The 21,892-nt window shown below is 43.0% G+C and overlaps 1 protein-coding gene across 1 annotated transcript in view; it reads left to right on the plus strand.

Moving 5' to 3' along the window:
- The window catches only part of ARL15 (ARF like GTPase 15), a 199,925-nt gene that overhangs the window by 79,491 nt on the left and 98,542 nt on the right, over nt 1-21,892 (plus strand). The window contains exon 4 of the mRNA XM_069964724.1: nt 12,404-12,612. Coding sequence (XP_069820825.1) covers nt 12,404-12,612 — 209 coding nt within the window. The remainder of the gene's footprint in view (nt 1-12,403; nt 12,613-21,892) is intronic.

Raw genomic sequence — 21,892 nt, forward strand, 5'->3', positions numbered from 1 at the left:
GGGGGAGGCTAAGGGTCCTATAACACCAACAGATTATCTGACAGATTTTTTTTTAGCCAAAGCCAGGAATGGATTATATGCAGAGAATAAGTAATAAAGAAAAGACTGAGATTTCTCCAGACTGAGATCCATTCCTGACTTTGACTTAAAAAAAAAATCTGTCAGATAATCTGTAGGTGTAATAGGGCCCTTAGCATAGAAGTGGAGATGGCAAAGAAGAATGGAAGCATAAAAAGGAAGAGGTGAAGGATGAGGTAAGACAAGAAAGATAAAAGAAAAAAAGAATGGGCCCCATAGCAATAAGGGCAGAATTATATCGATAAGGGGGCTCTTGAAATCAAAGGTGTCAATAGTCTCAGAAGAATAGGGTGTGGAAGCCTGATAAGTCTGTGAACAATAGCCATGTCACGTACAGATTTTTGTCATTGTCATTCATTAGGTGTAATTAGTTATAATGGTTGTCAGACAACTTTTCCAACACAATTTTTAAGTCAGCTAAACTGCGGATTCAGCAAGTCAACCAGAGATGTTTTTTAGTCTTTAACAGCATCCATTGCTGCATGGCTGTATCAATAACAGTTTCGGAGCTCCCGGCATCATGGGCTTCGATCACCAGTCCTCAGAATACAGTCCGTGCATGGATAGTATTTTGCGGACGTGTGAATGCCCCTTAATGCTTTAATATTGGGTCACTTTTTTTTTTTTTTTTAACTCTAGCCACAGTTGTTGCATTATAGAAGGAATTTCCATATTTAAATATTCATACTGATAGCACCAAACCATCACCCCTGTCGAACCAACAAACCAATATTAATAATTGACTGGCCAAAAACAAAGCGGTTGTTCACAAAAAAAAAAAACTGGTGCCAGAGATTTTCAATTTACTTCTATTAAAAAATCTCAAGTCATCCATTATTTTTCAGCTGCTGTATGTCCTGCAGGAAATGGTGTATTCTTTCAAGTCTGAAGAGCAGGAGAGATTTTCTATGGGGATTTGCTACTGCTCTGGACAGTTCCAGACATGGGCAGAGGTGGCAGCAGAGAGTACTGTCAAAAGACAAAAAGTACATCCTCCTCCTGGCGTACACCTGATAAAAACCTGCTCTATAGATATTAAAAATCGTAGCAAACCATTTGATCAAACCATCACCACCATTGAGTGTACCATGTCACCAGGTTATGGTGTCCTTAGAGACATGGTCCTACTCTAGCTCTTTAGCACTCTAGAATGCTAGAGTAGGACCAAGACAAAGAGTCATACTGGAAGACGCAATTTTTTTTAATAGACGTAAATTAGAAATCTCTAGCACTTTCTGGCACCAGTTGATTTAAAAGAAAAATGTTTTTGTGAACAACCCCTTTAATGGCCCTTTCTCCCCTTTTATACAAAGGAGTAGTGTACACGGAGAGCATTCCATATGAGTAGATCTACCGTATTTAGTTAATAAATGTAATTACATACTGTCCTCTGAGACATCTGAATTAAAAAAAATATCAGCTGGGGAAAAACAAAAATCTTTCACGGTCTCGCCATGCTTAACTCTATTAAGAATACACATTGACAGCTGTATTTATCATTGGTAACAGTATATAACAATATAAGCAGCCCGAGTTGAATATGTTGTTTGATTTATGGCTTCCTTTTTTGACTTTGAGTATTTATGTTGTTTTTATTTGACCTTTTGTGTAATTGTGCGGTAACATGGACCATCTGTATGACACGGTTATGTTGTGATTTTTAATACTTTGTGTATTCGGGAGTCTGTACAGCTCATATGTGAGTGCTGGGATGGAGTGAACGCTCTGTGTGGAGTGGGTGCAATGTCTTCTCTTAACCTAAATTTAAAAACAACTTTTACCCTAACAGCGGAATAAAGGGTGACAAATGTGGGAACGGAGAAATTTGTATATTTTATGTGCGTATTGGTTATATATATACCTTACAGTTTGTTTGGCATATTTCAAGACACTGCTCTCTTCATATGTTTTTTTTTTTTTAAATAACTCCCCATTCACGTCTGTTGTGGCTTCTTCTGTGGGGCGTTCAACGGGATATCATCACAATGGTATTTAAAAATATACTGCTGCATAAGTGTCAAATGGCCAAATGCCATTGATCAGTAGAGATGAGCGAACGTACAGTAAGGTTTTGGTTCACCTATGGCTGTATCCATGTTTTCAAGGGCTCTCTAGGGTTGCTTTCAACTTCTCCAAGCAGTGGAAGTCAAATGCTGAGCGTTCGGACAGACTCGAACGGTCGGTAAGTTCACCAATTATGAGCCATATGGAAGTCATCTTTTGCCTTTAGCTGTCAACAAATACGGTGGCTCCAGACAACTATTGTGTAAAGCATATGGGCACTTTAAGAAACACAAGATGAACGCAGTCATGTTTTCGAATTCTGAGTAAACAAGCCCTGCCTGTAAGGGTGTATTATCAACCTATACACCGTATAAAGTGGGCATTGCCATGCAAAGGTATCCCCCCCCCCAGTTCCTATTTGTAGTTCAATCTTGGTAAATGTATCTACCTGCATGCAAAAAACATCTCTAAAATCCATCCCTTCCTTAAGGTTATATTACATGAAGCAATTATTGTCCGTATTTGGGCAATTGTTGGCCATTACGATCGATTATCGTTTTGTGTAATAAAGGGCAACTATCAGCCGACATGCACAATGTTGGCTGATCATTATCTCTTAACGTCTTTCAGCGTGTTGAAAGACCAACGACCTGGATAGCAACGATCTGCCGTCGCTCCGAGTAAGAGGAGCAGCGAGGCAGACCGCCGCTATCTTCTATGGGCTGCACAGATGATTTAACAATCCAGGCAGCTTCTGTGGCCCTCCCCCCTATTACCCGCTCACTGTCTGTGCATGTAATAGAGCCAGCAGCGATTGGGGAGCGAGGTCAGCGCTTGCTTGCTCCTGCTGATCGTCCCATGTAATAGGGGCTTTACTGTCGATTCCGCTAAAACTCTCATTGTCTGTCTGATTCATTCCCGTCTAGACTGCTGCAATTCCTTACTAATCGCCCTACCCTTCTCGAAACTCTCGCCCCTCCAGTTCATTCTTAACACAGAAGCCAGGCTGATCTCTCTATCCGGCCGCTATACAGATGCCTCCCCCCTGTGCCAGTGACTACATTGGCTCCTTATTAAGCACAGGATACAATATAAACTCCTCCTGCTCACCCACACCCACATCTCCTCTCTCATCTCTGTCCACTGCCCTACCTGTGCTTTACGCTCTGCTAATGACGCACGCCTAACATCCTCCTTAATCCACATTTATCGCTCTCGACCTGCACCAGTTCAATAGAATGCATTGTCACGCTCACCTCCAATACCCAAAGCTTCAAATGTGCCTCAAATTTTCAAGCAGGCCAAGCACTTAAAGGGGTAGTGTGGCGCTAAGAAATTATTCACAAAATAACACACATTACAAAGTTATACAACTTTGTAATGTATGATATGTATGTGAATGGCCCCCTTCCCGTGTTCCCCGACCCCCACCCGTGTACCCGGAAGTGTAGTGCAGTATACATACCTGATCCGTGTCGACCAACCCTGTCTATAATCTTGTCAAAGACGTCCTCTTCGGGAGGCCGGCCGACCCGCTCCTGCCGTCCCTCATGCCGGACCCCTTCTGCCGCGTCATAACTGTGCTCAGCCGCGGCCATGTCATCAGCTGCTCAGCCGCGATTGGCTGAGCATAATTGTGCTCAGCCAATCCCGGTTGAGCACAGTTATGACGCGGCAGAGGGGGGCCGGCATGAGGGGCGGCAGGCGGTGGTCGGCCGGCCTCCCAAAGATGACGTCTTTGACAAGATTACAGACTGGGTCGGTCGACACGGATCAGGTATGTATACTGCACTACATTTCCGGGTATACGGGCGGGGGCGGGGTACACGGGCGGGGGTGGTGGGACACTGGGAAGGGGGCCTTTCACATACATAACATACATTATAAAGTTGTATAACTTTGTAATGTGTGTTATTTTTTGAATAATTTCTTAGCGCCGCACTACCCCTTTAAGCACTTGGACCTGTACCATGCAGGCATTGGTTGGTGACTGGTTCACCCACTCTTACCTGCCTGATTTATAAAGATCGCCGGACCAAAGTAACAATAGGTATCCTTTTACCTATTCTCCTTATACTAGTTATATGTGGTTGGTAGTGGAGCGTTACTGGTTGTGATTACGTGTTGATTTTGTTGTCTGAATGAGTGTCGCCTACTATCAGCAGCTCCCAAGCTCTTATTTGCAGGGAATTTGGATACCACCTTGTTGGTAGTTTATTTTTTCTCATTTTCCCACAATCCCCCTTACGTGGTTCTTGGTTGGTGAAGACCAATACTAATGGGACGGATCAGGAGAATGCAGTATACCTGAGCATGTGTGACCCACCACAGTGTAGGCCCAAAGGTATGCCATAACCAAAGGCTACAGGTTAGGAAAACAAGGGGGATTAGGAAGTCTACCGCAAACAGTATGTTCTAAAAAAGCCTATGTATTTCCCATAATGCATTGGTTTGGACCTATTTTATCTCCCTTAGACAACCACATTAAAGCTGATTTGAGAAATTTGTACTGTATATATCGCACATATGTCTCTCTACTCTACTGTCTGTTAGAAGGTCTATGCATGGTGTGCATCGCACTAGGGTGTTTCTCCGCTGTTCTTTTTAATATTAATCTCCCTCTTGGGCAAAGTTGAGAAAAAGATGGATATCGAACACATGTAACATAGTTATGCCAGGATGGACGTCCTGCTGACTCTATGATCAGCTGAGGACCCACAGGTCTGCCGAGCATCTGCTTTTCGTCATAAGTCTTGTCCATTCTGGAGAAGGCATAAAAGTTTTTTGCGTACATGGCTGGACCTAATGGCTGATTTATACTGGAACTGTTTGCATCATTTCATATATTCAGGGTTATAAATCATATATAACCCAAGTATGAGAAGCTGAAGATACAAAATATCAATTTTTTCCTTTTGTGTTTAACAGTATATGAAATATTTACTCAGGATTTATATCCGTTGCGTGATAGAAAGCAAAAAAACATGGACGATAAGCGTCATCATGAATTGATATTGTGTGTGTGTGTGTGTGTATATGTATATATATATATATATATATATATATATATATATATATATATATATATATATATATTATAATCACTACATTGATGACATTATTACGCAGATAGATTGAGGCTATCTTCACGCAGTAAAATTATACCAAAATAGGGACATAATTGAGTTAAAAAGCCATGTGTGAACAGCTTAATTTGGACATGTGTGTAAAAACATGTGACTTGTCATAGAGACATATCAAAAGTTTTGATCGGTCCGCATCTGAGTGTTTAGGCCTGTACCGATCAGGAGAACGAGCCAGGAGAGGAGCGCTGCAGCGTATCCTCTCCACGCTCTGTGGAAGAAAAAAAAAGTCTGGCTCCATAAACTTAAATTATGAGCCAGATTTTTTATTAATTTATTTTTCTAATACAGAACAAGTGTTGACCGTGCGGCATCTTTCCTCTCCTGCCACTTGTGCTCTCCTAATTGGTTAGGCCCCATTCACACGTCCGTGTCAGTTTTTACTGTCAGGAAATCCTGATCAGGAGACCTCAAAAGTCATCAGGAAAGTATCAGGATTTCCTGACAGTAATCCGTTTTTACCATCAGGAAATCATCAGGAAAAACCTTCAGGATTTCCTGATGAGTAAAAAAAAAAAGTGTTTCCAACAGGGGCATGATGAGAGTTGTACTTCTGCAACCTGGATGGCCACAGGCTGCAGAAGTACAACTCCCATCATGGCCTGTCAGCAAGGCATGGTGGGAGTTGTACTTCTGCAACCTGGATGGCCACAGGCTGCAGAGGTACAACTCCCATCATGGCCTGTTAGCAGGACATGGTGGGAGTTTTAGTATTGGGGGGGACAGGGCTGTGTATCTCACCTGTCGGCGGCGGAAGAACAGCGGCGGCAGCTGGTGGGAGTCCCGGGCGGGCGGGTGCAAGCTGCTGCGGACTCGGAGAGGGAGCGGACTCGGAGAGGGAGGAGAACAGAGGTCGGGGCGGCGGCGGGATGATGCAATGCGGCGCGGCGGGGTCATCGGCGGGGTGATGCGATGCGGCGGGGTGATGCGATGCGGCGCGGCGGGGTCAGCGGGCGGCGGCGTGATGCGATACGGCGCGGGGTCATCGGGCGGCGGCGGGGTGAAGCGATGCGGCGCTACCGGGCGGCGGCAGCTGATGTCCGGGTGCAGGGATCCCTTGGGTGGTGGCGGCGCGGCGTTCGGGCAGCGGGGGTGCCGGCGGGCTGTCAATCATCCGGAATCACGGGCACTTTCCTGATGTACATCAGGAAAGTGCCCGTGATTCCGGCGCCCCCATAGCCTTCTATGGGGGCGTCCGGGACGGAATTCCGGACAAAAATAGGACATGTCCTATTTTTTCCGGATATATTTTCCGGAACGGACACCCTTCCGGAAAAATCCGGAAGGGTGTCCGTGACCAATTAAAGTCTATGGGTCCGGAAATCCGTCCGGATTTCCTGATAGGAAATCCGGATGGTTTTTCCGGACGTGTGAAGGGGGCCTTAGGGTCTGAACATTTAGACTTGGAACAAGCAAAACTTTTGCTGTCTCTATGACATGTCAAAAGTTTTTACAAAGACTAGTACAATAAAAAAAAAAATAAATAAATAAAAAATACTTTTTTGCAAAAATTTGCATGTTCATTATTTTGACAGTTGTAACAACTACAACTGTTATTCTATACTGTATTAGTTGTCGACTAATTTCCCATTGACTTCAGTACATTGACATTATTACATTGAAAATGCAGCCGTATTTTTACCTTAAAGTGACATTGTCACCCCCTTTTTGCATTATGACTGCTCTCCACAGGTGTAAAGGGTAAATGTTACAGCTTTTATTACTTATTTTATACCACACCTCATGGTGCTTGTTCTGGCAAAAAGTTGTTTTTATCACCTGTGGATTGGTATATGTGGGCCGGGCCTCACGGGCTTTGTGCCACATCGCTGCGCCACTGAGCCCCGCCCCCATCCATGACTTTATAGCTGCATAGGCCCCACCCCCTCAGTGCCCATTGGTGTGGGATAATCTAGGGGGGTGGGACCTAGAGCTTTAGGCTGGCCCTTCCAATGGCTGCTGAGGGGGCGGGCCCTATGCAATGATGACTTCACGGATGGGGGCGGGGCTAAGTGGCGCTAGGGGTGGAGCGATGTGGCACAAAGGCTGTGAGGCCGCACCCACATATACCAATCCACAGGTGATAAAAACGACTTTTTACCAGAACAAGCACCATGAGGTATAATATAAAATAAGTAATGAAAGCTGTAACATTTACCCTTTACATCTGTGGAGAGCAGTCAAAATGCAAAAAGACGGTGACAGTGTCACTTAAAAATTAGAGCTGAATTTTGCTTTTCTGTCACTGTGTGTGAATATTAGGCTAGGTTCACACTGCGTTTTTGCAATGTTTTTTTCTTCTGTTTTTGCAAAAGACGGATGAAAAACGAATGCAAAAAACTGATGCATTTTGATCCTTTTTTCCATTGACTTCCATCAAAACTGATGTTTTTTTTAATGGACACAAAAGTAGTTTCAGCTTTTTTTTTTTTTTACAATGGAAGTCAATGGAAAAACGCATCAAAATGGATGCACACAAATGCATCAGTTTTTTTTTTTCATCCATTTTTTGCAAACTTATTGCAAAAATGGAGTGTGAACCTAGCATTACCTGAATGTGACAAGAGACTGTACTCCAGTTGTGACTCTAAGTTAGAAAAGTCAGACTGTCTGTTTCTTCTATTACGTTCCCCTTAGAAAATGTAAGAGCAACACTACAGTGGTCTGTGAACGCAGATTGCATGCATTCCATTTGTGGAAAAGTAATTAAAGTGAATTTTTCTAGTTTTCTCATTGAACAAAGCGCAATACAGTGAAACCAGGCTCTATAAGTATTTAATTCCAGTTTCGGTTATGCATCCACATGTGAAGCCATAAAGGGGATGCCCTCCAACTTGTATAGGCTTGCACTGATTAATGGAATTCAGAAGTTTGATGCCTATCAATCACATATTGATAGCCTAATATGGTTCAGACTATGGTTCAAAATAATAGCCTCGGTATTCATAACCGAGAGAATATAACAAGTTTATTCTAGTTTAATCTATACACTACAAATGTTTTAAGTGATTGCCACTGGTGAAATGGTAGATATCTGGGCATTAGTCCAGTTCTGTCCCAATAAGTTCCAGCATGTCCTTGGACTCCACTGTGAATGCAATTTGTCATGTGGTTCAGATTAATTGTCCTTGATTTGTTCTATTGTGTATTGGGTGAAAAAAACATGGCAGCCCAATAGTGACACCAGGGTGCCGGAATAAACTGCAGTTCCTGCCATGCCAATACAGGGGTTAAAAGAGGAGACCCCCAGCTTTAGTGATGTCATTATTTAAGAGCAGTCTTCTCTAAACAGCCATTAATTCAGATGTATGTGCATGTGTAAATATCAACCTTTAAGTTATATTATGAGACATAAACAGATTTGGTTACAAGCCCGAGCTGCGAGCACATATTAATCACAATGACATATTCAGCGATACTGTTTATTTTTATATTTACGCATTAACAGGAAACCAGTGATTAATTCAAGTAAAGAGGTTCCCAGTTTGGAGGAGTTTTGTACCTGCTGTTCTGGAGTCAAGTCTCTGTTGGGTCGCTGGGAGGTTTATAGTATGACAGAGATAAGTCTGTCATCGGTTTATGCGAGCGACGTGGCACTGCATGCTACTCACTAGGCGAATTATCATTTGCTAAGGCTAGGTTCACACTGCGTTTTTAGCATCCGTTTAACGGATGCGTTTTTTGCAAAAAACAGATTGCAAAAAACGGATGCATTTGTGTGCATCCGTTTTTGATCCGTTTTTCCATTGACTTCCATTTTATAAAAAAAAAACGGATCAAAACGGATGCATCTTTTTTGAGGCACAATAAAGTACTGTTGACACTACTTTTTTGACCGTTAAAAAAAACGGATCCGTTAAACGGATGCTAAAAACGCAGTGTGAACCCTGCCTAATTAGCATCTTGGCTTTATTGTCTTATCGGTGTATTCTGTAGAGCCTCCGGTTTCTGCTTGGCCCATCCTCCATGCTTTATCCCTCAGTTCTGCTTGTTGAAATTTGGCTGCTGTAGGAAAGTACACGGGGCGATTACCGGCCGGATAGGCCAATATCGTCCTTTGTAATAGGGCCAATGACGAATGTGCAGAAGTCTGCTAATAAGCCATTGATTATTGCACGCGTAACCCTTGTGTAATAGGGTATATTCTATGCCTTAAAAAGGTAACTTGTAACAGACAGCGAGTGTGGACCCGCTGTGCTACTCAACTGGTTTGATTTTGAGCCTCACCAGGGAGCTGAGTCTAAGTGTGCTCTAGGTCGTAACCCTTTATCCTGCTCTAAGATGACTATGTTGGACTACTTTGGCTAGAGGACGCCAGGTTGTTCCACCAGTGTGGTCCTGGTGGGAGTAGCAGCTGGCCCCCAATGACCAGACAGAGCTGGATTAATGTTGTCTGCAAGCAAGTTCATCCGTTAGGTACCAGGGATGAGATAGCTGTCACAGTAACAGGAGAGACAAAAATGTTAGACAGGAGTCAGGCAGAAAGTATAAACTGAAGAACAGGCTACAGGATACACTGTGTGTTCCTGAGATTATGCTGATATCCAATAACTAGGAATGCAAGGATTTAACAAAGCTCAGGCAGAATGGAAGGGGTTGTAGGCCAAGTGGACTGGAGACTGAAACAGATTACATAGTTGCAGCGGGATTGACAGTATGTAAACACCATCCCCTTTAAGCCCCCGCAACTCAGTACATACATCACTGGCCCGCACTCCGGCTTGCTTCGGGGGATCAGCCAATCAGTGGCTGCGGACAGTGGCCCAGATAAAATCCACGAGTTAAAAATATAAAGGTAAAATAATCTTCTCATCAAAACAGATGGTACACATGAACAAGCAGATTTAAAAATTCACATTTTGGGCATAAGAACCCTTAGATATAGCAAGCATGGTGCCCTACTAGTATTCCACTGCACACAGAATGAATTTTTGGCTTATATAAGTAGTACATAAAGTAATGCCAAAATAACCATAAATAGAGAATCTTTCAGTTTTTTTAGGAGAAGCTGTGATCCATATGAGAAGAGCTTTCCTGCAGCAAATAATTATTTTACAGCCATCAGTCTGGCCCAGCTCCAACTAGATAGTAATGTTAATTCTCAGTTTTAGTTCTTCATCCCCCAATGTATTGTGAATCACCTGTTGACTTCATTTTATTACCTGGATGTTGTCCAAATAATTGCGTCACACCACACACTGAGGACATTGTTCTCCTACAGAGGTAGCGTTGCGTTATGTGGTGAGTAAGGTTCCTTGTACACTTATCACCAGCACTTCAAGGGCTTCTCAGCTTTTTATATTTCAAGCTGTTTAGTCATAAAGTGAAAAAACATACAAGGAACTGTGTCTTTTTTGCTTCAATTTCTAGTTACCTGAATGTAGCCCGCGGTATAAACAATGGATGTTGTAATGTAAAGCGCCATGACTACATCCAGAGACATGTACCGATTGCCAATTACATCTGTAACACATCTGCATGATAAATTGGGGGGGGGGGGGGGTAAGGCACTAATGTTAAACCTCTGTCCCTCTGACCTCTGTTGCAAAACTACAATTCCCATCATGCCTGGACAGCCAAAGCCAAAGCCCCTAGCACTTTTTTGCTGACTAAAGCAAAAACAGTGTACACTAGGGTCCTTACCATGAAGCAGGAGGAATCTTTTATTTTAATATGTCGCTCTAGTGTCAAGTTATAAGCTTTAAAATTTTATGTGGTGGTTGTCCTCTGGGCTGCAAAAGCTCAGCAATATCTGGCACCTTCTAACTAATCTCTGCAAGTAAACACCCACTCTGTTTAGATTGACAGGATGACTGTTGCTGAGCTTTTGCAACCTAGGGGAACGCCCCATGGGCTTTATTGCCTATTTTTTGTATACATTTTCTAAAGCTTACTAATAAAGCTATATAAATGTTATGAAGATTTATTATATATATTATATACATTGTTTTATTTGCATTAGTGCACTTTACATTGTAAACTTATAATACATGTTATGGCTATTCTTTCTAGTTATGGGTTACAAATTAACTTTGTTGTGAATGTCACATTATTGAGGTGAAATATACCGCCATGTCCCCTTTGTGTGATGCATCTTATGTTTATTGAATATGAATGATATAAATTTAATAAAGATATATATTTAATTTTGCAACTGACAGTCATAATAAACACTGAATCTATAATACATTCCAATATTTCTGTGCTTCAATCAGATTGTCTGTTCAAGTCCTTTATTGGGGATCAAATAAAGTTAAAAATAGTGATTTGTGGAAAAAAACTACACACTTTTCCTTTACACATACCTACTTGTCCAGCTTCTGTTATACCTCTCAAACAGCCGATGAATGGCTTTTCATAGGGTACATAGATAACTCATATCCACCAGTGAGTGCTGCCATGGTATTACCTTTTTTCCTAGCTTCTACAAGGTAGCATCTGCCTGTGAAATCCTAGCAGGGCATATGGATCGTTTTCTTCATGAGTTGTTAAAAGGTTTGTTCCCCCAATTTTTTTTTTTCAAACCAACTGGTGCCAGAGATTTGTAATTTACTTCTATTAAAAATCTCAAGTCTTCCAGTACCTTTCAGCTGCTGTATGTCCTGCAGGAAGTAGTGTATTCTCTCCAGTCTGACACAGTGCCCTATGCTGCCTCCTCTGTCTATGTCGGGAACTGTCCAGAGCAGTAGCAGATTCCCTTAGAAAGCCTCTCCTGCTTTCTAGACTGGAAAAAATACACCACTTCCTGCAAGACATACAGCAGTATTGAAAGACTTGATTTTTTTTTAATAGAAGTAAATTACAAATCTCTGACGCTTTCTGGCACCAGTTGATTTGAAAGATAATTTTTTTTTTTTTTGTGAACTACCCCTTTGGGAATGAACGCGACTCAAGTCCACTCACATTTGAATGCCTTTGGCTGGCAAAGTTGGATGCATCCCTAGGGAGTCAAGGAAAACATGGATTTCCCTGACTCCCTAGGGTTGCATCCAACTTCTTCAGCCACTGGAATTCAAATGCTAAGCAATCTGGTCGAGTTGTGCCCATCTCTTCCTTCTAACCTAATACACACCCTTTATACTGGTGTTTTTTCACTGCACTTCAGTAGAATGATTGGTTTTGCTAGCCCTTTACACTTTTTAAGATATTTGTGTTTTTTTTTTTTTATTTCTATGCAGGAGCAGCCAATATCCGAAAATACTGGAGTCGTTATTATCAGGGATCTCAAGGAGTAATATTTGTCCTTGATAGTGCCTCATCTGAAGAAGACTTAGAAACTGCCAGGAATGAGCTTCATTCCGCCCTGCAACACCCACAGCTATGCACTTTACCTTTTTTAATACTGGCCAATCACCAAGACAAGCCAGCAGCACGTTCAGTACAAGAGGTAGGTCATATCATCTACACGCTGTTGTTTGGTCTGGAAAGTCCACCAGCATTCGGGGCAGTAAGTAGGCAAGAGGAGTGTCATAGGTTATAAAACTGAGAAGAAGGTAAGTTGGTGTTATTAGATGGTTTTTATCCACAGGATCTTCTATTTATTGCGAGAGTCCTTTTGAAGCACAAAAAACATAAAAACTTAAAGGATGTTTGGGCTAAATTAACCCTATCCCCTATCAGCAGGATGTGGGCTAAGTAAGAGATTGCAGGGGGTACGGAGGTCTGATCTCTGTATCGGACCCCCAACTTCTTTGTTATGAATACAGCCACGTGTACGGCACGTGACCTGCGGCTCTATTAATTTCTGTGGAGCCAATGGAAAGTGGGCTCAGTGTGCAGGGACGGTTCTGGCCAACTGCGACATCACGGCCGATGTGACTTCCACTTCCTTCCAATGTATCGCCATGAGGTGGTGTCGTGCTGATGAGGATCGCCATGTAGTAAGCAGTCCGGGTGCATTTCTTTAGCCAGCAAATGAACTGTTTTTGGGCACATATAAAATGTCCTCTGGGCCTTTTTCCTTATTACTCCCCGAGGAAGCGGGCAGAAAAACAACGTTGGAGTGTGAGGCGGGGGGCCAGCGGACTGGGACTCTGGTGCATACACTTGTATTCTATGCTTTTGAGTGCCTTGCTCAGCGTACTGCATGCATATATGTCTAGGCACTAGCATTTCATTCCATGCATTTATGCTGAGCTAGGACTATGCTGCACTTGCATTGTAATCTCTGTTACATTATGTCCCAGCAGTATGGTCTCCTGCCTCCTAGGTCATTTTTTAAATTGTGTTTTTGTGACTAAAAATAAAGTTTCGATATATTTCCAATTTTGGGTGACTGTTAATTATTCTGATGGAGTACCGAATATCTTATATACAGTAGGTTGTAGACGTTCTCAGTTGGGGATCAGTTGGTACAATCTGAAATTCTCTATGTATATAGGTGGTTGATCCTGGATTATATAGGTGTCCTAAAGTCAGTCTCGACCTAACTTAAAGCAACTCTGTACCCACAATCTGTCCCTACCCCCCCCCCCCCCAAACCACTTATACCGTCAGATAGCTGCTTTTAAGTCAAGAACTGTCCTGGGTCCATTCGGCAGGTGATGTAGTTATTGTCCTAAAAAAAAAAAAACTTTTAAACTTGCAGCCCGGTGTCAAACTGGCGTGTCTGTACCCTAGACGTTCACCACTTCCCTGTCCCTCCTCCCCGCCATAATCATCATTAGAAATGCCCCCAGGCAGCAGCATTTCTCCTAATCATCACTTGTATAAACACTGCGCATGTGTCTTAGCGATCCAGCACATGTGCAGTGTTCAGACAAGTGATGATTAGGAGAAATCCTGCTAGGAGGAGGGCCTAGGTCACTGACATTCTAGGCCACACCAATTTGACACAGAGCTGCAAGTTTAAACATTGTTTTTTTGGACAATAACTGCAACACCTGCCGAACTGACCCATTACAGATTTCAGATTAAAAGCAGCTATCCAAGGGTACAAGTGGTTGGGGGGGGGTCAGATTGTGGGTACAGAGTCACTTTAAGTTATTGTGAGCGGCAATGGGATAGGACATTTAGGCCGACCCTGACTTCTAGAAAACCTATATAATCCAGGATCAACCACCTATATACATTGAAAATTTCAGATTGTACCGAATGATCCCCAACTGAGAACATCTACACCTAGAATAGATATTCAGTACCCCATCTGGTACAAGCAGTTTGGGGGGCAGATTGTGGGTAAAGAGATGCTTTAATGACTCGCATGACGCCATTATCAGGCTTGTCCACAATCGAAAGACTACCTTGATTTTTGCAAAAACTCCTCTGTACCTTTCTACAAGTTGTGCCTGATATTGCAGCCCCATTTCTTTGAGCAGTGTTATGTGGACATGATCCTCTCCAGTCTATTCTGCATGTCACTGAATTACTAAAAGGAGATCATGCTTCAGAAACCCGAAGTTCACCAGGGGTTTGGGAAACAGTTTTTATAAGAATATTTGGTTCCATGCAATTCTTCACATAAAGGACCATTTGGTCTAATACAATGTAAACAGGTCATGTGGTTATATCCAGCTAATAATGCACATCAGTTTAAAGACAGAGAAATCTAGTTTTCCCCTGCAACCCTGTCACCCAATAAATCCTTGCTATAAATCAGAAGAATCTTTCAAGCATTGTAAACTACATTTTGGCAGCAGCCTTCCCTCTTATAATTGTATCATGCGGTATATAGGGTAGCATACATTCCTATTGTATGAATAGTGGGACAACTCCCTTTTGTGTGTTTAGTTGTATCAAGTGAAATCGTATTGCCTTCTCCTTGATGATTGAAATTTCCTTTCCTTTCAGTTACCAATTGTATTTATTTATGGATGGTAATGTAATATGCTATAAAGTTGGAATCTGAGTGATCGGATTTCTTCTTAAAATATAATACCTAGTGTTGTCCCCCCTGTGCGAAGCCATTTAATGTTATACTTTGCCTTTTCAGAAGGATTTTTGCTTAACAGGTGCAGTACCAGAAATAGCTGCTGTGACGGTACTCTTAAAGGGGTACTCCCGGCGAAATTCTTTTTTTCCTTTTAAATCAACTGGTTTCAGAAAGTTAAATAGATTTGTAAATTGCTTCTATTTTAAAATCTCAAGTCTCCCTGTACTTATCAGCTGTTGTATGTGCTACAGGAAGTGGCGTATTCTATTCATTATGACACAGTGCTCTCTGCTGCCACCTGTGTCCATGTCAGGAACTGTCCAGAGCAGGAGAGGTCTTCTATGGGGATTTGCTGCTGTTCTGGACAGAGGTGGCAGCAGAGAGCACTGTGTCAGACTGAAAAGAATATACCACTTCCGACAGGACATACAGCAGCTGATAAATACTGGAAGACTGGGAATTATTTTAAATAGAAGTAAATTACAAATCCATATAACTTTCTGAAACCAGTTGATGTGAAAGAAAAAAAGCCCTAGAGTCTTTGCCACCAGGCTTCTCTGTGCAATGTTCTATCCACTGTTAGGGAAATTCCATTTCCAGCAGCAGAGAGAGATATAAAACGGGGGCATGAAAGTTGGGGCAGGGCTTAGTGTCGGTATGCAGAGAGTAAAGCCAGAACCGTGTACATGTAGGCAGAACCTGTCTGCATTCTCCAGAGGGCTCACACTGTACTTCAAATGTAAAACAAGGCCTCCCTCCTATCTCTGACTATTTACAAAGATCTGAGAAACTGTTCCTTTTATAAATGCTTGTGTTCTTACTATGTACACAGTGCTGCCTCCTAAAAGTAATTCCCTCTTTTGTGATGTAATCTATTCCTTGTTATGATCCTCCTGCTGTTTGTTTACTTCAGGTGACTTTGCAGACCCAGTACATTGTTAAGGGCTGCATTACGTGACATCTGCTAGATCGATGCTAGCTTAATGAGCCTGTTCGATGATCGCACAGCAAGGCCTTCATGGACATTGTGCAGCTCTTTCTTTGTATATAGAAAGCAATAAAGTTTTACTTACTGATTCCTGGTGTCCTCCTGGCTTTTCTCACTCACTGTAGCCTTCGATGAAGCTTCTAAACCTGTCTGTGCAGTGACAGGCCGCTCAGCCAATCGCTGGCCGAGATGGGACAGCACCATAGCCAGTAATTAGCTGAGCAGCCTGCCATTTCAGAGATCGCGTAGCGGCAGCTGCGGTGGGCAGGGAACAGGCAGGAGGACACCGTGAGCACGCATAAGTAATAAATATTTTCTATATGCTTTCATCAGCCAACCACCACCTATTAGATCTAAACATTGTCTTTATTACATGGGGCGATATTCTGCCCGATTTGGCAAATAAGTAATGCCCCAAGTAATAGGGCCCTAAGCCTTTCCCTAATCCCCCCCCCCCAATCATATGCCATCCATAGTGCTGTACTGTATTTTAGCCCTATTTACAGCCCCAGCCTGTGCACACCATGGCATGACAGACAAGAGTTGGGCTATAGAAGTAAACAAGAAGAATTTCATGGGCTCAATCACAGCAGTTAGAGCGCTTAAGATGACCTTGTCACAAAAAATCATTGTGGGCAGAGGATGGGGGGAAATGAAAAAAGACAATATGCTCACCTGTCCTCATGCCAGTGCTGCGCTGCATCACCCATTCCTCTACCCCGCTGGATGTCCTCTTCTGTCGGATTCCAGGTACGCCACAACCTGGGTTGAACATCACAAGCGGGTGGAAATTAGCCCGCTCAGCCAATCAGTGACTGCAGCAGTGTCCCGCCCCAGTCACTGACTGGCATTCGTCAACCGGGTCGTGACGAAGACAGCTGGTTGGGACCAGGAGCGGGCCATGTCGGGCACCGGGACGGGTTATTATGACTTCTTTTTTACATTCCCCCACCTGCAGCCTGGAATAATTTTTTGGCCCGACACTGGACTTCACCTTTTAGGGTGCGTTTACATGTAATGGATCCGCAGCGGATTTCTCGCTGCGAATTTGTAGCGAGATCCGCTGCGGATCCCTGCCCTGTACACTCAATGGCAGACAAACTCGCAGCGGGATGCACATCCCGCTGTATGTCCGCAGCCCAGTCTGTTAACCCCCCTGGCCACCGGAGCGTATACTTCACCTGGACCCCGCTCTGGCTTGCTTCGGGGCTCCTGGCAGGTCTCCCTCTGATTGGCTGAGCAGGACGTGAAGACGCCGGGAGCCCTGAAGCAAGCCGGAGCAGGGACCATGTGAAGTATACGCTCCAGGGGGTTAACGGGGTGAGCTGGGGTCATACTCACAGCGGGATGTGCATCCCACTGAGAGTTTGTCTGCCATTGAGTGCACAGGGCAGGGATCCGCAATGGATCTCGCTGCAAATTCGCAGCGAAAAATCCGCTGCGGATCCGTTATGTGTGAACGCACCCTCATGGAGTATTTCTCTAAAGACTCCCTATTTCCCACCTAGACAATATGCATATTCCAAATGCAAGTCAATAGAAATTGCTGTTAAATATAAATGAATTCTGGAAATATTTTTGCCTTTTTGATAATGCTGCTGAAATTATCAAATGGGTGGAGAAATCACAATCTTGGGCTTACAAAAGAATATATACATCTCTTGTAATAAACATGAACTCATCCACGAACTGGTCCAGCGATGGTCCTCCCTTAAAGATAATGTGGATAATGACATATTTTACTGAGCTATTTTTGCTTCTTAATATTTTTCCCCTCCTTCTCTGAATCTCTTGGTTCTACTTCTTGGCAGCTGTAGATAAATTTCCCTTATGAAATTACTAACTAAATGGGCAGCAATAGGAAGCACTCACAGTGAACTTTTTTTTTTTTTTTCATCTTTGATACTCTTTCCTATTCATCCCTTTAAAAAGCCCAGTAGATTTTCCGTTTTTTTCCCTCCATGGGTCTTGCAAAGGTTAGCTTTGTAGAGCAGTGTAAATGTCAACTCGAGCGTACAAGCAAGTCGCAATGAAGGTAATGCTGAGGGCAGTCTCTGTCTATTATATCTTCCTAAAAATGAGGCTGTGTGGTCTTCTAAGGAATAAATAGGACGTCATTCTGCATAATGAATGGCCGTAGCAGAACGGCCCTGCGCCCTAAATCAGGCCTGAATTGATGGCCATATATTCTGTCGAAATTCACCTCCACACATGCAGAGCACATGCCTGGTGGACACGGGAAGCATGCTTGTTATGTAGGATTCAGAAGTCTTCTTACTTGTTCTCCTTTTGGTTTTTGTTTCCACCTTGTTTTATTATCTTGCAATATAGATGTTGAATGAGATTATAGACACTTGTATGACAGTGTCTGGATATTTACATAGCATGCACACTGTGTGGGCAACGAGATTATTTACAGTAGAAGAGTATATTTGTCATCTAAATGTTAACGTTCTATTGGCTATGTATGAGCAATGCATGTGTAATGGAACTGAGCTATAGGTATTTGCTGTGATATCTGTATTCGTGTGTGTGCGCTCACCATCATGTAAGAATACAGACCATGTGTACTTGTAATAGTTTTCTCCTTTCTGATACTTTGGTCAGGTCTGGAGAGACTTAAAAGTAGCTGCCATTGAAAGTGACTGTCATCAGGCATGTCAAAAGTTCTTGATTGCAGCAGGTCTCACTGCTGAAACCCACTGTGATCAGGCCATTCACTCCCTGGCTGTATCTCCTGATCAGCTAATTCTGACAATGAAAGTCTATTAGACTACACTGTTGGAATAGGCGAGCTGCTGGGGAGTGGATGGCATGTACACTGCCCTCTCTCACTGGCTATATCTCTTGATCAAAGAGTGTTTCAGCAGTGAGACCCACTGCAATCCGTAACTTTTGACTTGCCTGATTTGTCAAGACATTTATAATGACTGGTCCATGGTGGATGATGCTCATAGAGTAGAGGTAAGCGTAACTCGAGCATGCTAGAGTCCGATTATTCGTCATTTGATTACCAGTGGCTAAAGAAGTTTGATGCAGCCCTAGAGAGTTCTGGAAAACATGGATACAGCCACAGAAAATGAGAAAAAGCACAGTTAAGCCACTTTCAAACATTCTGTGTCCCGTGCGGAACACGGACGTGGAATGCCTGTAAATGACTCCTGGTTGTAGTTATTGTAGTTGTGGTTACTTTAGGACCCACTGGTCATTTCACTTGATTGGCCTGCAATTATATAGGTGGAGAGACAATGTTGGGGTGCCTTCACACGTAACGGATCTGCAGCGGATCCTTCCCTGTACACTCTATGGGCAGACAAACTCACAGCGGGATGGACATCCCGCTGTGAGTATGTCAGCAGCCCGCCCCGTTAACCCTTCGCCGCCAGAGCGTATACTTCACCTGCTCCTCGCTCTGGCTTGCTTCGGGGCTCCCGGCATCTTCATGTTTCGCTCAGCCAATCAGTGCGCTGCGGCGGGGCAGTGCACTGATTGGACGAGCGGGACGTGTCGGGAACCCCCAAAGCAAGCTGTAGCGTGGAGAAGGTCATGCATACGCTCCGGTGGTGGGAGGTGAAAGGGGCGGGCTGCTGACATACTCACAGCGGGATGGCCATCCTGCTGCGAGTTTGTCTGCCCATAGAGTGTACAGGGCAGGGATCCGCAGGGGATCTCGCTGCGGATCTGATACATGTAAAGGCACCCTTAAAGTGACAATTTTGTTGGCACTAGGAAGGCTGGCTGGGCTGCGTAGGACAGAGGCTATGTCATTGAAAATGTAGTGTGAAGATTTGTTAATCAGCATTATTTTTCTGATTTACTTGGGTCACCATTAGAGAAGAGCAAACTTACAGCATTAACGAAGCAAAGAAGCACCCGCAGCGGCACAGAGTTCAAAGGCAGCAGGCTGATAAGCCGATTGCCGAGCTAACAAAGCACTTTCCTTTATTAATACTGTAAATTCCCTCATCTCTAGTCATCATGGTCCAAAAGGTTTCAGTGTCATAAATTGGCATTATCTGGAAATCCTAGTGTTGCACACTTTCACATTGCTGAACATGAAAATTAAACTGTTTGTAGAGTTGGATCAGTAAAACTCTGTTATTGAACTTATTACAAGATGTAGCCAGGAGCATGAAAAACAAACTTTACTTCGGACTTGTCTGGGTGAGGCTCAGAGTGAGGGAGATGCTTATTCTTTATAATTGTTACCATCTTCCTTTATTTACTTATGTTGCCCTTGATGCAGCCAATCGGCACCGAGCTCCTGGGGACTTTTGTGCTGCGGCGCTGTTTAGAGTAATAACATTTTCTTGTTTATGCAAAACATCCAGAACAATATTTATAGGATTAGTACAAGTTATGGTAGGTGTTGAAATATCCCTGCACGCTAAACCCTAAGCCGTGACAGTTTATGGAGTCTCGTGTTCAGCATGGCCTCTTATGTTATGCTTCATCAACATCATGTGGAGTAAGTACATAGATTAAATATGCATTTTTCTTTTTTGGGAAAAAAAAAAAAGTTGGAAAATGTTATCAAATATGTTATATACATGAGTGTGTCTGTCTTTCGTGTCAGTGGCAAAAAATAAATATACAAAGTATTGATAAAAAACACTCTCTGCTCTACCCTAAAAAAAGTACAGGGCAAATGAATTGAGATTAGAAAATATATGGAAGTAAATATAGAGAAGAATATATAAATATAGTAATAAATATCTCCCTTCCACTATACCTTCTTGACTGAACCACAGAAGTCAGTTGGTTGAATTCACAGCTAGAGTGTACAGCAGGAATGGGAAGGCCATTATAGGATGTATGCTAGTTAGGAAGTTGAGCAATGAGGACAACAAAGCAGACAGTTTGCATTTTGAAGCAGAAGGAAAGCATGTCAGGTGGTAAAAAATAATTTATTTACCAATATATGTGTCAATACAGTAGGATGGAGGTTTAACCGTTTCAGATCTCACAGCATCATAATGAATGATGATGCCAGGAATTCCAAGGTCTGGTCCATGAGACAACTTTCCTGCACTCCGATACAGGTCATCAGGCGCAGGTCCTAAGATGGCAGGTCATATGACACTTGAGAAAGATGTCAGTTCGACTTCGAAACACGTTGGGTCTTAATAAATTATATTTTAGGTTTTATTTTCTATTGCCTTTGGACCTGCGTCCGATGACCTATACTGGAGTGGAGAAAAGATGTCTCATTGTCTAATCCTTTATGGTGCATTTACACAGACAGATTTATCTGACAGATTTTTTAAGCCAAAGCCAGGAATGGATTTAAAAAGATCTATCCCAGTCTTTCCAGTATGACCTGTTCTCTGTTTATAGTCTGTTCCTGGCTTTGGCTTCAAAGATCTGTCAGATAAATCTCTGTATAAATGCACCATTAGAGGAGTTTACAGAAGTGACTGCGGTTCATCTTTGTTCCCGCCCTTATAAACGTTGTGCCTCGGTTTACACAACTGACCCAGGTGAGAGTTTTCATCTTCCCTGCTCACCCAGTTAAATTTGTTACGATCTACACCATGGAGCGCTGTTTTACTATTTCAAGGACTGGTCCATAACAAACACGACCGTATCTACGGAACGTGTGAATGTAGCCCAACTCTAATTTCCCCAAAACAGGTATAGTCAAGGTACAGCTAGAAGCTTAGTATATCCCCACATCCCCGTATTTCGGGGGCTTTGATGTTACCACTGATCCTATGTAGTAGAGCACTTCCCCACTCGTACTTCACAATGTCCCGCAGGTTTATTAAATTAAATCAATAAAGCTACTATGGGGATTTGTGGATATCT

This window comes from Dendropsophus ebraccatus, chromosome 3, assembly GCF_027789765.1.
Source record: "Dendropsophus ebraccatus isolate aDenEbr1 chromosome 3, aDenEbr1.pat, whole genome shotgun sequence".
NCBI classification, from domain to species: domain Eukaryota; kingdom Metazoa; phylum Chordata; class Amphibia; order Anura; family Hylidae; genus Dendropsophus; species Dendropsophus ebraccatus.